At 35.0% G+C, this 16,690-nt stretch overlaps 1 protein-coding gene across 1 annotated transcript in view; it reads right to left on the minus strand.

The window, feature by feature from the left end:
* Nucleotides 1-16,690, minus strand: part of WASHC4 (WASH complex subunit 4) — a 54,857-nt gene that overhangs the window by 19,652 nt on the left and 18,515 nt on the right. The window contains exons 14-22 of the mRNA XM_055328969.1: nucleotides 14,035-14,161; nucleotides 9,403-9,528; nucleotides 5,881-5,988; nucleotides 5,014-5,160; nucleotides 4,810-4,889; nucleotides 3,550-3,655; nucleotides 2,855-2,971; nucleotides 770-938; nucleotides 74-228 (exon numbers count right to left, since the gene is read on the minus strand). Of these exons, the coding sequence (XP_055184944.1) occupies nucleotides 74-228; nucleotides 770-938; nucleotides 2,855-2,971; nucleotides 3,550-3,655; nucleotides 4,810-4,889; nucleotides 5,014-5,160; nucleotides 5,881-5,988; nucleotides 9,403-9,528; nucleotides 14,035-14,161 (1,135 nt within the window). The remainder of the gene's footprint in view (nucleotides 1-73; nucleotides 229-769; nucleotides 939-2,854; nucleotides 2,972-3,549; nucleotides 3,656-4,809; nucleotides 4,890-5,013; nucleotides 5,161-5,880; nucleotides 5,989-9,402; nucleotides 9,529-14,034; nucleotides 14,162-16,690) is intronic.

Genomic DNA, 16,690 nt, shown 5'->3' on the forward strand with positions numbered 1-16,690 from the left:
AAAAAAAATAGACTACTCAGAGAAACACTATTATGCTACAAATACACTACACGAGAAACACTTTATACTGTACCTGTTCCAAAGTCTGACTAGGAAGATGAGCTTCTGTCATAACCAATCCATAACGCTGGGTAGCTAAATTTCTCATTTCACTGTAAGTGGCCCAATCATGAAGAGCTACTGTTGTTAAATTGTAGAAGGTCTTGTCTAGGTAGTGAGTTACATAAGCTACCAAAAAAACAAAAAATAAAAAATGTTTTGATTCATGAAAAAATAGAAAAGGAAGAGAAATGAAACTTATGCAAACAACTTGTCTTTGAACATTAAATTTCTTCCTTTAAAATAAGGTACTAGGGATCCCAGGGTGGCGCATCGGTTTGGCGCCTGCCTTTGGCCCAGGGCGTGATCCTGGAGACCCGGGATCGAATCCCATGTCGGGCTCCCGGTGCATGGAGCCTGCTTCTCCCTCTGCCTACGTCTCTGCCTCTCCCTCTCTCTCTCTCTCTCTCTCTCTCTCTCTCTCTCTCTCTCTGACTATCATAAATAAATAAAAATTAAAAAAAATAAAATAAAATAAAATAAGGTACTAAAAATAAATAGATGAATAAATGAATGAATGAATGAATGAATAAAGTACTAGAAGAAAATAAAAGCAAAAAGGAATTAAAGAATAAATGAGTAACAAAAATATCCTCAGAGTTTTGTTTTTTAATAGTTAAGGGCAAACAGACATAGAGCATGATTTTAAGAAGGAAAGCAGAACACTCACCTCGAATATCAATAAAACGATTGAAAAATCGAATTGGATTCAAAGAGAAAAAAAGGGCCAGGTCTTTCATGCCAACTTTGAAAGGGTTTCGGTCATCCAGCTTTAAATGAGTGTGCACAGAAAGTCGCAGATCCTTCTCTATTTCCTTGCATAATTTGTCCAGTAAATGCTATTCACAAAAGAATACTTTAATTTTTTCAAAATGATACTCAAAAACAAAACAAAACAAAAAAAAACAAAAAACAAAATGATACTCTAATTGCATTATTCCACTAAGGCATCTATGCTTTGACCATTAGCTTTATAATCAGTGCAATGATGAAAAAAATCTGTCAATCTGGTTAAAGAGTCTAAATAAGCTATGGTAAAATACTACTTTTATTGACAAAGTGAAAATTACTTTGTCCTTCATTTTATTTTATTTTTTTGAAGATTTTTAAGTGGGGCACCTGGGTGGCTCAGTCGGTAAGTGTCTGCCTTTGGGTCAGGTCATGATCCCAGGATCCTGGTATCCAGCCCTGCATTGGGCTCCCTGCTCAGCAGGGAGTCTGCTTTTCCCTCTCCCTCTGCCACTCTCCCTGCTTGTGCTCATGCTATCTCTGTCAAATAAATAATAAAATCATTAAAAAAAAGTAATAAAGATTTTCAGTAATCTCTACTCCAAATGTGGGGCTTGAACCCAAAGCCCCAAGATCAAGTTACACATTTTACTGACTGAGCCAGGCAGGCACCCCTGTTCTCCACTTTAAACAAATGATTTTTTGACCAGGGAGCAGGTTAATAAATTCTAAGTTTCTATTTTCAATAATACTTAAACCCTTGAGAAGAACTTCAAAAGCTAATGTCTGATGACTTAATTAAAAGGAATATGAATATGCAATATTTATGGAAACCAGTAACAAAAAAGGAAATGCCCCGAAAACTACCAGAAGACATTTTTTAAAAGCTTCCTTATAAGGGTGCCTGGATGGCTCAGTCAGTTGGGCGTTTGACTCTTGATTTCAGCTTGGGTAGTGAACTCAAGGTCATTGGATGGAGTGCCACTGTGGGCTCCATGCTCAGCAGGAAGTCTGCTTGGGATCCTCTCTTTCCCTTTCCCTCTGCTGCTCCCTCTGCTATCAAATAAAAAAATAAAATCTTAAAGGTTATTACAAGCTTCACTTCCTTATAAAAATCATTTTTTAAAAAAAATTCACTGCAAAATAAAATTGATCTTTTCTGGTCTATCATGAAGTTCTAATTACACATGTTCTAATTACATGTATGTTATTTTTAAAGAAGAATAGTTAATAAGAAATTATACAAAATTTTTCAATTTATCAAACCTGAATATGGTTTACATTGTGAAGTTTACTTGTTTTTAATCTCTCCTTCCATATAATATTGCTAGATGAAAATTTAAAGGTATCAGTGTTTATAATACGCATTCCATTAAAATAAGAAGGTATATACTACACTGCATTTGAATTATTTGTAACACAAATTACAATTTGTGTTTCCTAAACACAAATTTAGGAAATTTAAATGAACAGTAAATTTTAGTCAGTAGCTCTGCAAATAACTCAATAAAATATTGGTAGTTAAGTTGCAATAACTGCATTACCACTAGTAGCACTCAATATTCAAACCAATTCTGCATTTTTATTCTTCTAATAAACAGAATTTTAAATTCAAGTCTACTATTTACTAAAGTGAAAAAAATTTCCCAAATTCTTGTCTGAATTTTTATATAAAAATTAGGAATTGGGGGCCCCTGGCAGCTCAGTTGAGCATCCACTCTTGATTTTGGCTCCAGTGAGGCTCCACACTCAAAGTTTGCTTGTCACTCTCCATCCCCCTGTGTGTGCTCTCAAATTTAAAAAAATATTAAAAAAGAAAATTAGAAATTACAGACCAATTTAGCAAAATAGTGATACTATAAAAAGAGATCCTTTGTTCTAGACAATGATTTATAAATAATTTATATTATTACTTATATAAAAAATGAATATATGTGTAAATGAAAGCCTGCTTCAATCCAGGTATTCCCAAACACTGAAAAACTTAAAACATGTATTTGGAATGCAATCCCGAATATGATGTTACCTCATTTAAAATTTCCATAATTTCTTTGTCATAGCAATCCAGAAGTATTTCATAGGACTCTAAATGCCTTGCATGCATCATGGCAGGTACACAGTCTCGTAAAGCACTGAACATGTACTAAGAGGAAAATTAGAATGTTCATGAATTTAGAAAAACAAGAGCTCTAATTAAGAAATATCACAAGGGGAAAAAAAGAAGTATCACAAAAGTTTATCTTTAAAGACAAAATCTCAATCTGAAGGGGTTTTTTTTTTTTTTTTTTACACATAACTGTCTTACTTTCCTAAACAAGATGAGCCAGATTTTACTCTCTAAAGTGAATACTTAAAAAAAAAAAATTGACATTCACTTATCCTTTCTTGTCTTGAGCATTCAAATACTTACTTCCATAAAGAAACAGAAAGACCTGAATAATATATACACCTTGCTGACAAGTAAACGCCAAACTATTGTGACATAAACTAAAATCAAGTGAAATGAGAATGATTAGGAATATGAGTAAAAAAGTTAAATATATTAAAATTAATATCAAATTTAACTACAGGTTAAATGCCTATTAAATATAGTAGCATTGTAAAAACAACATTAGTAAATTTTAAAATGATCAAGTCAAATGACTGTATTTAAGACTAATTAGAATGGTTTGTACAATAACTAAAAATGATGGACTATTTTTTACATTATTCTTCACTTACATGTAATCTGGCTGCATCAACGGCATGTTCATATACGTCATCTAAATAAATTGGGAAGACAGCTCGATGCCAGTATAAAAAACAACAGTCACACTGTGTTTGGACTCTACAATATAAAGTAGTAATTAGTGGTAGCAAAATTGAAGTACCTCCTCCCTGCCCCCAAAATAATGAAAGGACCATCATCTTACCATAATGGTAAGAGCTCAATCTTACTTCCGTATTCCCTGTATCACTTAACCCAATATTAGTACAGAGAAAGGCACAAAATAATATTTTTCAGATTGAACAAGGATAACAAAACACTCCAATATCTAATAGTCGGAATTCTGCACAGATGCTTTAATTCTAAAGCATACTTGAAAAATACACATAACTTATAAATAGTTTAAACTTTTCAATATTATTTGATATGACTGAACTTACAACACACATGCCATTTTACCCGTCTCAAGGTGGAAAAGCAGAACCTTTTTAAAAAATTGTGAACAAAACAAAACAAACAAAAAAAAAAACCAGTTACACTTAACCTGTCTATAATCTTTGCCAAGTGACTATTTCATGCCATTTAGGGACAACAAAATGATCATTAAATATCTTGTAATGAAGAAGGCTCACTATTTCTTCCAAAGATAGAAAGTTAAGTGCTACTAACTACAAAAGTCTCAGCTTCTCAGAACAAAAATAGTAAGTTTTATAGAAGTTAAAACATTAAGTTTTAAACATTAAACATAAAACTATACTATAACCTTAATTCACCTGAGAATCAAAACTCAGAAGACTCATTTTCCCTTCAAGAAACATACTGCTTCCTAAATAAAAGGAAAATAATAAAGTCACAACACTTCCAAAAAAGAATTCATTTTAGTGACTTCCAATTCATATGTCAAAATAAAATTACAGAATGTGACATGTGACACGAAACTCTAAGTCTCTTACAGATTGATGAAACCTTGTTATAAAACAGCAATTTTAAAAGCCCACAAGGCTAGTGGAGGATCTCAGCAATCACTGTGCATCAGGGCTGGCATGACAGATTCTCACAAGAGTGCTTCCAAAAGCCACCTCCTTACTGTAGGAGTGAAGCTGAAGAAATATGCTCCCTCGTCACTAGCTCATTTTGGTCATGCTAGAGGAAGAGTGACAAGGAGGAACTAATGGTCTCTCTAGGTTATATTTCTTCTTCTCTTGCATGCTAAACAGAAAACTGATGTTTCTATCAGCCTTATCTTTGAAGTATCATTACATATCCCTACTTACCTTTCTCTAAGCTCAGTGATAAGATCCAGCTTTTTCATGACTACTTGGAGTGGAAAGAGTTCTTCATCTTTAAATGTTTTCTTTCAGGAAGGAGAAAAAAAATGACAGAAAAGTTGCAAAGTAAGGACAGGCTTCTTGGGTCAATAACAAGAGAATTGTGAAATCTCAGATCTCATTTTCCCTCTATAGTAGCAATACACTTACCATTTGTGTGCCAACACTTAGTGCCAAAGAAACAATAAGTCGCCGTTGCCTTGTGCTTGGTCCATTTAGAGTGTTTTCAGCCAAAACTAGAGCAGAGAGCACATCAAGACGCTGTTCACTATATTTTTTGTCAGAAATTACTCTTTTCTAAAAGATAAAAGGAGAGAAAACAAGAAATAACAGATTTCTGAAGCAATAACAAAGACTCAGAAGAAAAACTTTGGGGTAATCTTTTCCAAGATGCAATTTTAGACACTTTCCCTGTTCAGCTTCTTCTGTTATGTGCTTTACACTTCTTAACATTGTCATTTAATGCTGTTAGAGACAGCAAATGTATTAAGCATATTTTTAAATTTCCATAGTAGGCTTTTTGAGAGGCAATTCAAGAGAGCAGTATAGGCCCCATTCTAAAATTTCCATATTTTTTAATACGGGAATTATTTCTTTAAAAAAAGAGGAATTTTTTTAAAGATTTATTTATTTATTCATGAGAGACCAAGAGAGAGAAAGGCAGAGACATAGGCAGAGGGAGAAGCAGGTTCCTCGCAGGGAGCCCAATGTGGGACTTGACCCCAGATCCTGGGATCATGCCCTGAACTGAAGGCAGATGCTCAACCGCTGAGCCACCCAGGCATCCCAAAGAAAGAGGAATAATTTTTAAAATATATGCAATGTCACTTTTTAATAGAGGAGTGCATGCTGCAAGTTCAGAGTTAAGATAACCCTGATTGTTCTAAATAACAATCATAAAATACCACAGAAGAGCCAAGAGTTATTATGTTTGGAGGAACAGAGTAAGTAAAGTATCTAAAACAACAGAAGAGCAAACAAAAAATAATTATGCTGAATATACAATAAACTGCATACCTTGGCTACAGAAATAGAATTAAGAGCCTGATGTTGAAGGTGCTGTGTTATATGTGAAACTGAATCAGCCACAACCATGCTTCTTCTGTAAAACATATGCTCTATTGCCTAAAAAGAACCACAAGTAATGTGAAAATCAGCTTAAAACTTTAAGGCAAATTATGGAATATCTTTAAGACCTTGGGTTAGGTAATGAATTTGTAAATGAGATCCAAAATCACCATCAGATAGGGTAAGACTGTAAACTTGACTACATTAAAATTTAAGAATTTCTGTTCATCAAAAGCCACTATTAAAAAAATAAAAAGGCAAGCTGAAGCATGAGAAAATACCTGCCACACATGAGGGTTTAGTACTCAGAATAAATGAATGAAATATGTTTTAAAGATAATTTAAATATTTTAAAAATAATTTAACAGAAAACTGAACAAAAGAATTGCCTTTTCACTAAAGAAAAAACACAGTTAATAAAACACTTGAAAAAGACATTATTGTCAACAATCAGTGAAGTAAATACCACAAATAAAATAATTTACCTCCCACCCAAAAAAAAGCCAGATAATACCAATGTTGGCCAGTTAGGTAACCACAGGAAGTCTAGTCCACTGGGGAGGTATCTAAACTGACATAGAACAACTATAGGAAACAATGTGGCATCCTCTTGAAAAGCTAAACATGGACATCACACACAACCAGCAGTCCTCCAATAGACGCATAACACCTCAGAAAAACTCCTGCACAATTACACCAAGAAACATATGAAAGAATAGCAACACTGTTTATAATAGCAACAACTGGAAACCACCCAAAGGTCCCTCCACAGGAAAGCTACATAGCCATGAAAATGAATGAAGGACAGCTACTCATCGCAACATGTTCAAACATAAAATCCTGAGTTTGAAAAAAGGTAAGTCAAAAATACAAGAAGTATCACTTCATTAATATAAACTTCAAGAACGAATGGCTTACAGATTCACCCATATCTGGTAAACTAAAATGAAAAACAACAGAATGAGAAGCATAAAATTCAGGACAGTGGTTTCCCCTGAGGGAGTGGGATAAGAGTAATTACAAAGGGACAGTACAGGGGGTTTGCGAAAATAGTATTTCTTAAATGGGATGGGTTTTTAAGTGTCTAGTCTTTTTAAAAAATTGTTTATTAAATACATATGCATATATACACATATACATTTCTGTACTTATAGTTCACAAAAAATATAACTAATAACATATCTTAAAGGAAAAAAAATGCTAAAAATCTCCAAAAATTTATTTCCTAAGCAATCTAAAGGCATTAGTAGAAATTTGCTAGCATATTTTCAATTTTTACAAAAGGTTAAGTGGAGTTCTCCCACCTACAAGGGGTTATATTTTTTTTTAAAGAGAGCATGCTAAGGAGCTTTATATTTCCAGAAGTATTTAAATCACAAGGTCACAGCATTTTCTCTAAATTACAAAATAATTAGCCTCATGTTGACCAGCCTCATGGGCATTTGAACACCATCAAATGGACAAATAATGTCTTTTTTTTTCCTTAAGTTGATACACAATGTTAGTTTCAGGCATACAACCTAGAGATTTGACAAGTTTATACATTATGCTATGTTCACCATAAGTGTAGCTACCAACTATCCCATTACATTTCTATTTCATTATCACTGCCTGTATTCTTTATGACTTGCCTTTTATTCCTTTGACTTACTCATTCCATTACTGGAAGCCTGTATCGCCTTCTCCCCTGCACCCATTTTATCCTACCCTCCATGCCCCGACCCCACAGCTGGCAATCATCAGTTTGTTTCCTATACTTATATAGATCTGATTCTGATTTTCGTTTATTCATTTGTTGTTGTTTAGACTCCACTTATGAGTGGAATTATATGGTATTTATCTTTCCATCTATCTTATTTCACTTAGCATAATGCCCTCTAAGTCCATGCATGTTGTCTCCAATGGCACAATCTCACCCTTTTTTTACAGCTGTGTAATCTATGACATATATACCACATCTTCTTTACCTGTTTATCTACTGATGGACACTTAAGGTTGTTTCTATACCTTGGCTCTTGTAAATAATGCTACAATTAAACATAAGGGGTGTATATATCTTTTCGAGTTAGTGTTTTCATTTTCTTTGGGCAAATACCTAGTAGTGGAATTACTGGATCATATGGTATTTATATTTTTAACTTTTTGAGGTATCTCCATACTGTTTTCCACAGTGCCTATACCAATTTACATTCCTACCAACAATGCATGAAGGTTCCTTTTTCTCCACATCCCCACCACCTCTTGTTATTTCTCGTCATTTTGATATTAGCCATTCTAACTGGTGCAACGGGGAGATCTCATTGTGCTTTTGATTTGGATTTTCCTGACAAGTGATACTAAGGATCTTTTCAAGTGTCTGTTGGCCATCTGTATGTATTCTCAGGAGAAATGTCTCCTTGGTCCTTTGTCCATGTTTTAATTGGATGATGATGATGATAATGGCTGAGTTGTAGAAGTTCCTTATATATTTTAGATATTAACCCTGGATGTATCATTTCCAAATGTCTTCCCCCATTTGGTACATCGTCTTTTGTTTTCTTGATGGTTTCCTTTACTGTGCAAAAGCTTTTTATTTTGATGTAGTCTCAATAGTTTATTTTTGCTTTTGTTTCCCTTGCCTTGGGAGACTATCTAGAAAAATGTTATAGCTGATGTCAGAGAAATTACTGCCTGTGCTCTCTTCAAGGATTTTTATAGTTTCAGGTCTCATATTTAGGTCTTTAATCCATTTCACATTTATTTTTGTACATGGCATCAGAAAGTGGTCCAGTTTCATGCTCTACCTGTAGCTGTCGAGTATTCCCAGCACGATTTATTAAAGAAACTATTTCCCGGGGATCCCTGGGTGGCTCAGCAGATTAGCGCCTGCCTTTGGCTCAGGGCATGATCCTGGAGTCCTGGGATCGAGTCCCGCATCAGGCTCCCTGCATGGAGCCTGCTTCTACCTCTGCCTGTGTCTCTGCCTCTCTCTGTGTCTCTCATAAATAAATAAATAAAATCTTTAAAAAAAAAAAAAAAGAGAGAGAGAGAGAGAGACTATTACCCCACTGTATATTCTTGCCTCCTTTGTCATAATTGACCATGTAATTGTGAGTTTATTTCTGGGAACATTTTGTGCCACTGTCCTCTGTGTCAATTTCTGTGCCAGGCCATATTCTTTTTTGTAATTCAGTCAACACGCTTAAAACTTCAATAAGTAAAACCTTACTAATACTTAAGCTAACCTTTTCACTTGCCTTCTTCTCTCTCTCACTACATGCTAATTTTTAATAAAGTTTAAATATATTGGCCATTCATAAGAAGTTAATCAGGAATTTCTTTCAATGGCTAGTTTCCTTAGCCAACTGAGAGATAAATACATTTTCCCACAATTTTTTTATTTTCGTAATTGAGAAGTCAAATATTACAAGACCACCTTAATTTAAGCACAATTCTCAATTATAATGGCAAATAAAATAATTTTGAACCTACCTTGAGAAGTTCAACAAGTCTGCATAATGCCTTAACCGAGGTTTTGGTCATTGGCTTTTGCATTGACATGTAGAGATTCATTGTGGTTTTAATAATGGTACTAATACTGTATGCATACAAGAAGCCCTATAAAAAATAAAACATTGATTATAATTGCAAGAAAAAGTTTCATTTCTTCAATATTTCATTCTCTATGTAACAATAATTATGGCTTGGCTTGTCAATAACTATTGTTTGTAAAGTTCATTTTAAAGTCTGCTTTTAAGATTTTTAAACACGTTTCCTCATACAATATATACATGATGGTAAAGTTTCAAAACAATTCTTATAAGTGTATATAACCTATTAAATACCGTAAGGTCAGTACTGCTGAAATTATGATACATAATCACAGTTAAAGAATCTTCCTTTTATACAAACATACCCTTCAAGGAAGTAATCTGAATCTCAAGAATATAGCCATTCATCCTTATCTTACCTGCCAGACACGAATATAAAGACTCTTATCTGCCGCAGACAAAAGCTAAGAATTCAAGGAAGGAGAAGTGAAAAATGAGGAAAGCTGCTCTCTGGCCAGTACACATATCAAAAGGTATTTTTCACTTCCAAGGCAATTCCCCCTTTCCTTTCACCTAGGGCAATCACCACTGTCTATCTGCTACCATGTACTCTGCCTATGTTGGTGCTAATCAGACTTTATCTCCTTCTAGCCCAGTAAGAACAGATTCTCTCCTACCCTTCGGATTCACAAAGGAAGAATACAGGTCTTGTGAGATTAAAAAATACTGAGTGCTAGTAAACCAAGGGAAATGGGATGGAATAAGAAAACAGGAAAAAAGGATATGATCTCTCAGATATATTTTCAGTTAGATCCAGAAAGCCACAAACATATATAGTAATAGAAATTCTTTGGGTTGATAAAGGGCCAAAAAAAAAAAATACACATACAGTTTAGAGATGAACCTAAACTACACTACTGTGGATATATCCAAGGAGCCGTGGCAGAAGCTACACACTAGTGATGCTCAATTTCTATTCTTTTCCTCTGCTGTGAGAGAGAGAGTACTCTCCCCATCGGTGTTAACAGTGACTCAGCAAAGGAGTGACAGTCAATGTGGGTGGGACGGGGAGTTTCTCTGAAGTATTAATAACTCTGTGATAAAGAGATGTGCTAAATTAAAGAATAAGAAATGAGAGGGAAGGTAGTATCCTGAGAAAAGTAACATACGATAAAACCAAAGCTTGGGGCATACACAAAGAAAGAGCCTCAAGTCTTATCTTGTCAGCAACAGGACTATTACACCAGACTGTGCTGCAGTGCAGTACCACAAAAAGTTAAAAAACAGAAACAACAAACAGCAAAACTGTAACTCTAAGGCAGGGAGAAAAAAGGAGTTTCTTTTTGGAGGGGAAAGGAAGGAGAAAGAACTCATGGGGTGATATCTATCACACCATTCCCAGATGGTCAATAATTTGTGAGAGATACATATGAATGATGTCTTTTAAAAATCTAAATGGGGACGGAAGAGGTCTAGCTCTGTTTCTGTTAATGGTAGAATAAATAATCTGGACCAATCTTCCGACAAAGATCAAATAGCAAATCTGGGCAAAACATTTTTTTTTTAATCTTTTAGAAGGCATCAAAGAACTACCAAGAAGATAAGGAAATATAAAGCCAAAATCTAGAAGACAGAAACTCAGAGAAGTAAGCTTGGCTTTTGTGGCTGCTTTCCCCTTAAGAGGCATCTGCCCCATTCCAAAAGAGAAAAAAAGAAACCAAACATTATCTTTAAACACCTTACACTGAAAGGAAATGAGAAAAAAAATAGGAGTTCATGGCCCATCAAAGAGGGACAGAAGTCTTGTAAACCTACATTCTGGATTGGGATCCTGAAAAACTACCCCCTGACAAGTAAGGGTGAACTCAAAAAACAGCCATCATAAGATTTATGTCCCACTTCAAATCATCTCAATCCATGACTGGGTTGAGATGATCTGGGTTGCTAACTGTCCTAGACTAGCTGTATATTGGAGGCAAAGATTATTAAATCCTCTCTGGAGAAAAAGAAACAATATCCAGATCTTCAAATTACAGCCATAGGTTTCATATACAATGTGCCATACATTAAAAAATAACCAGGCACACAAAAAGACATATCCAAAACCCAAGAAAAAAACAGGTAACAGAAATATCCAGATAATGAAATTATTGGCAACTTCAAAATAATTATGCTGAGTATACTGAAGGAAATGAAAACTTATTCATAAAAAGAAGCTATAAAAAAAGCTGAAAAGTAAAATAATTAAAATTAAGAATTCGGCAGATAAGTTAAACAGTAGATTAGACATAGCTGAAGAGAAAATTAGGAGAGAGAGTGATAATAAAACAGAAATAGTACTTGAAGAGTTGATGGCTGAGAAATTCCAGAAGCTCTACAAATCCCAAGCAGTACTGACACAAAGAAAACTACATCTAGGTACCTCAAAATAATATTGCTAAAACCCAAAAAGTAAACCTTACAAGCAATTAGAGAAAGACTCACATTGAGAAAAGCAACAAAACTGACAACTGACTTCTCAAAAAAAATAAAGGAAGCCAGAAGACAATAAGGGAGGAGGGAGGTGAAGGATCCTGCTAACCCATAATTCTGAATGTAGCAAAACTACCTTCCAAAATGAAGTTGGAATTAGATATATCCAGACAAAAAATGGTGATAATTCATCAACAGAAAGACATTTTAAATGAAATATTAACAGGTATTCCACAAACAGAAGAATGAAGAGATGCAGGAAGGATGAAAAGCAACAGAACAAATATGTGGGTAAATCTAAATGGACCCTAACTATAAAAAACAACAGCAGCAATAATAATAATACCTTGTGAAGTTTAATACATGGAATCAAAATAAATAGCAGCAGAGGTAAAAGGGATAAAACTACTCATTTATTTTGGAGTTGAAGGTTAAATGATGCATCTTAAAACCTCCACAGTAACCACTAAAAAACAGTAAAAGAATATAGAATTAAAAACCTAATAGTGAGAGAAATAAAATGATGAAATCATTCAAAAGAACAAGTCAAACAAACAGAAAGCAATCAGTCAGATGCTAGTTTAAATCCAAATACATCAGCAATGACAAAAAGGTAACAAAAAGGGGTGCCTGGGTGACTCAGTTGGTTAAGCGTCTAACTCTCCTGGTTTCAGCTCAGGTCATGATCTCAGGGTTGAGATCAGGCTCTCCACAATGGGCTCTGTGCTCAGCACAGAGTCTGTCTATCCCTCTCCCTCTGTTCTCCTCTCCCCCTGCATATCCTCTCTCTAAAATAATAAATATTTTAAAAAATAATGAAAAAAGAAAGATCAAACTGGGGAAACTTATGCTGCTTTCAGGACCCAGACATTAAATGTAAGGAGCCAGGATACCTGAGTGGCTCAGTAGGTTAAGCGGCTGCCGTTGGCTCAGGATTGAGCCCCACATTGGGCTTCCTGCTCAGCAGAGAGTCTGCTACTTCCTACCCCCGACCCCAGCTCATGCACTCCCTCTCTCTCTCTAATAAGTAAAAAAATCTTTAGGGGCGCCTGGGTGACGTAGTTGGTTGAGCATCTGACTCTTAGTTTCAGCTCAGGCCATGATCTCAGGGTCATGAGACTGAGCTCCATGATTAGCTCCCATGCTGTGTGGGGTCTGCTTGAGATTTTCTCTCCCTCTGCCCCTCTTGCTCATGTGCTCTCTCTCCCTAAAATAAATCTTTAAACCATAAAATCTTAAATAAATTAAATAAATAAAAGGAGCCAAACAGGTTGTAAGTAAAAGGATCAAAAACAGGACATACCATGTAGACCTTAACTAAAAGAAAACTGGTATACCTGTTACTGTCACACATACAAGACCTATGATAAAGATAATAATAATTTTCCTATGATAATTTTATAATGATAAAAGGTTCAATTCATCAGAAAGATATAGCAAAATTCTCAATTTTATGCACTCACTTGGTCTCAAACTATATAAAATAAAAACTGACAAAGGAAAAACAAATCCACAATGCCAGTGGGAGATTCTAACCCAATTCTCTCAATAACTGATACAATATCCAGACAAAATCATTAACAAATATGACCTACTTGACATATACAGAACACTACAACCAACAAATGCAAGTTACATATTCTTTTCAAATGTACATGAACTGTTTACGAAAGCTGACCATAATGTGAATCTCAAATTTCAAAATACCAAAATTATTTTAGTATTTCTAGAAATCAATAATAAAAAAATAACTAGGAAATCCTCATATCTTTAGAAATTAAAAAATATCTTTCAAAACAACTCAAAGACCAAAAAAGAAGTCACAATAAAATTTCTTAAATAGCTTGAACTAAAGGATAATGGAAATGCAACATATTGAAACATGGATACAGCAAAAAAGTCATGCTTTGAAGGGAATATAAATGTATGTAATTAGAATATCTAAATTAATAAGTTACACAGATCCAAACATAATCAATTTCAGTTTTTAAAAACAAAAACATAACCTATCCTACCATTTTTTTTCCAAAGTGTAATTTCTATACATTGGATTAACAAAGAAATGACCCCCAAAATATTCTAAGTAAGAAGATGCAACTACCTGTATAAAAACATTACATCTATTGGTGAGGTCTTCAGCAAATTTATCCATTTTCTGCTCTTTAGATAAAATAGATTCCATTTTCATCATCCATGAGCTCACAAAGACGTAGTAAGACTGTACATCTCTAACAAAGGAAAATATTGCAGTTACTCAGCACAGGAAAGAAAATTTACTTCCATTTCTTTGAACTGATTGGGATAAAATATTTCCTTGCAGCAGTCACCTTTCTGGTTTTCAAACTATAGACATCCTACATACATATATAATTTACTCAACAAATGTTTACAGAATGCACTGTTTCTCAGTACTAAAAACAAAAGTTAGCAGCAAATAAAATGAATAAAAATCCTTGCCACAATGAAGCTTACATTCTAGAAAGACCAGCTGTATAACAAAGAAACCAATAATTAAAATCAGTAAGACATTAGATGATATATGCTATGGGAAAAAATGCAGCAGGGAAAAGAGAGACTTGAGTGGCAGGCACAATTTTAAATACAGTGATCAAAGCAAGCTCATTGAAAAGATTATTTTGAGCCAAGATTTGAAGATGAATGAGTAATCCATGTAAATATATGAGAAGAGAATCGTAGGAAGGTAAATAACAAATGCAAAGGCTCTAAAATAGGAAGTATGTCTAGTATGTTCAAGTAATAACAAAGTCAGTTCAGCTGGAGGTCAGAGAGCAGGTATGAGAACACAAAAGGAAATTAGAGAAGTAGAGGGTGGTGGGGAGGAGTGGGAAAGGTGGAGGACATAACAGGATTTGTGTAAGACCTTGTAGCGAGGACTTCAATGAAAGTCACCAAAGGATCTGAGCAAAGTGACTTGATCTAACTCTGAAGAGGACCAATATAATCTTGACTGAAATGTTAAAAATAAACTATAAAAGGGACAAGGGTAATAGCAGGAAAACCACTTAGGAAGCTACTGTGATAATGCAGAAGGAGATTACAACTTGAGCCAGAATGAGAGACAAAGTGGTCAGAATCATAAAAGCTGCATTTATAGAATGCTTACTGTATGCCAGCCACTGTTTTAAGCACAACGTAACACAAAGTAACTCATTTAGTCCTCACATTAACTTTATGAGATAGGTATTAAGATCTCCATTTTACAGAAGAGAAAATTGATAAATCAAAAAGTTACGAAAAGTGCCCAAGATCATACAACTGGTATATAGCCAAACCAAGATATAAGCCCAAATGTAGGAAGCTTTCCTATATAGGAAAGACTAAATTGATAATATAATTCTCCTCTGCAGGCCAGTCACAAACACTAAATCACTCCATAAATGAATGCCAAATTGCTAAAGATGGGAACTTTTATCCCAGAAGCTGATTAATATATGTATTTTTTATTTTACAGATTTAGTGTGAAAAAAATGAACAATTCCCCTTTGTGGGAACTAACATTACCAACTGTATTTAAAAATCTCCTTCAGGTGACAAACAGTGTATGTTCTCATTCATTTGGGGAATATAAATAATAGTGAAAGGGAATATAAGGGAAGGGAGAAGAAATGTGTGGGAAATATCAGAAAGAGAGACAGAACATAAAGACTCCTAACTCTGAGAAACAAACTAGGGGTGGTGGAAGGGGAGGAGGGCGGGGGGTGGGGGGTGAATGGGTGACAGGCACTGAGGGGGACACTTGACGGCATGAGCACTGGGTGTTATTCTGTATGTTGGTAAACTGAACACCAATAAAAAATTAATTTATTAAAAAAAAAATCTCCTTCAGGTCACCTGGGTGGCTCAGCTGGCTAAGTGGCCTGACTTGATTTCAGCTCAGGTCATGATCTCAAGGTTTTGGGATCCAGCCTGGCATCAGGCTCTGCACTCATTGGGGAGTCTGCTTGAGGATTCTCACTCCCTCTGCCTCTACCCCTACTTGAGCTCTCACTCTAAGAAAAATAAATAAATAAATCTCAAAAAAAAACAAACGAAACATCCCATTATTGCCAGTCAGAATCAGCTAGAGGATAGCTCTTAGGGCAAGAGACTGAAGAGACTCACTTGATTGAGACCAGAATCCCACACTGGTTAGTGCCAGTCATACTGCCAAACAGTCTGATAGTCTCAAGAACTCGGCCTAAAGAGGGATTACACCAAAATTTTTAATAACCGTGTTTTAAGGAGATGAAACCCTAGCATCAAATCTCAGAAAAATTTCTGCTGAGCCAGGATTCCATTAAACAAATGACACCAATAGTTGTACTTTTGGCTTTGCCTCAAATGATGCTAACATTATTTGATTTATAGGTTTTCTGACTTGTGGATTATTTGATTTAAAAGTGTGGAACAGAGAATGAGTAAGGTACCTAGGGCAATGCCTCCACTTCTGAAGAGGCTATGATCGGTATTCAGCAGGAATACAATATATAGGAGGGAACAGAAAGGTCATAAGCAAGGACAGAAGCAAGAGGTCTAGAGATCATGAAGCGCTCCCTGACAGTAATCAAACCATGAACATTATTGAAGGCGGCTAATATATCATCAGTCAAAGGCAGTCAGTTTTAGATTGGACCATGCAGGATAAAGCAGAGGTTTGCTGTTAACGCCACCCATCACTCCCACATCCAGACACCAATCTTCGTCTCTTGTGAATTTGTAAAAATGTAAATGCTTCAAGTTTTAAAAAGTTAATAGAG

This window comes from Nyctereutes procyonoides, unplaced genomic scaffold, assembly GCF_905146905.1.
Source record: "Nyctereutes procyonoides isolate TBG_1078 unplaced genomic scaffold, NYPRO_anot_genome, whole genome shotgun sequence".
In the NCBI taxonomy this organism is placed as follows: domain Eukaryota; kingdom Metazoa; phylum Chordata; class Mammalia; order Carnivora; family Canidae; genus Nyctereutes; species Nyctereutes procyonoides.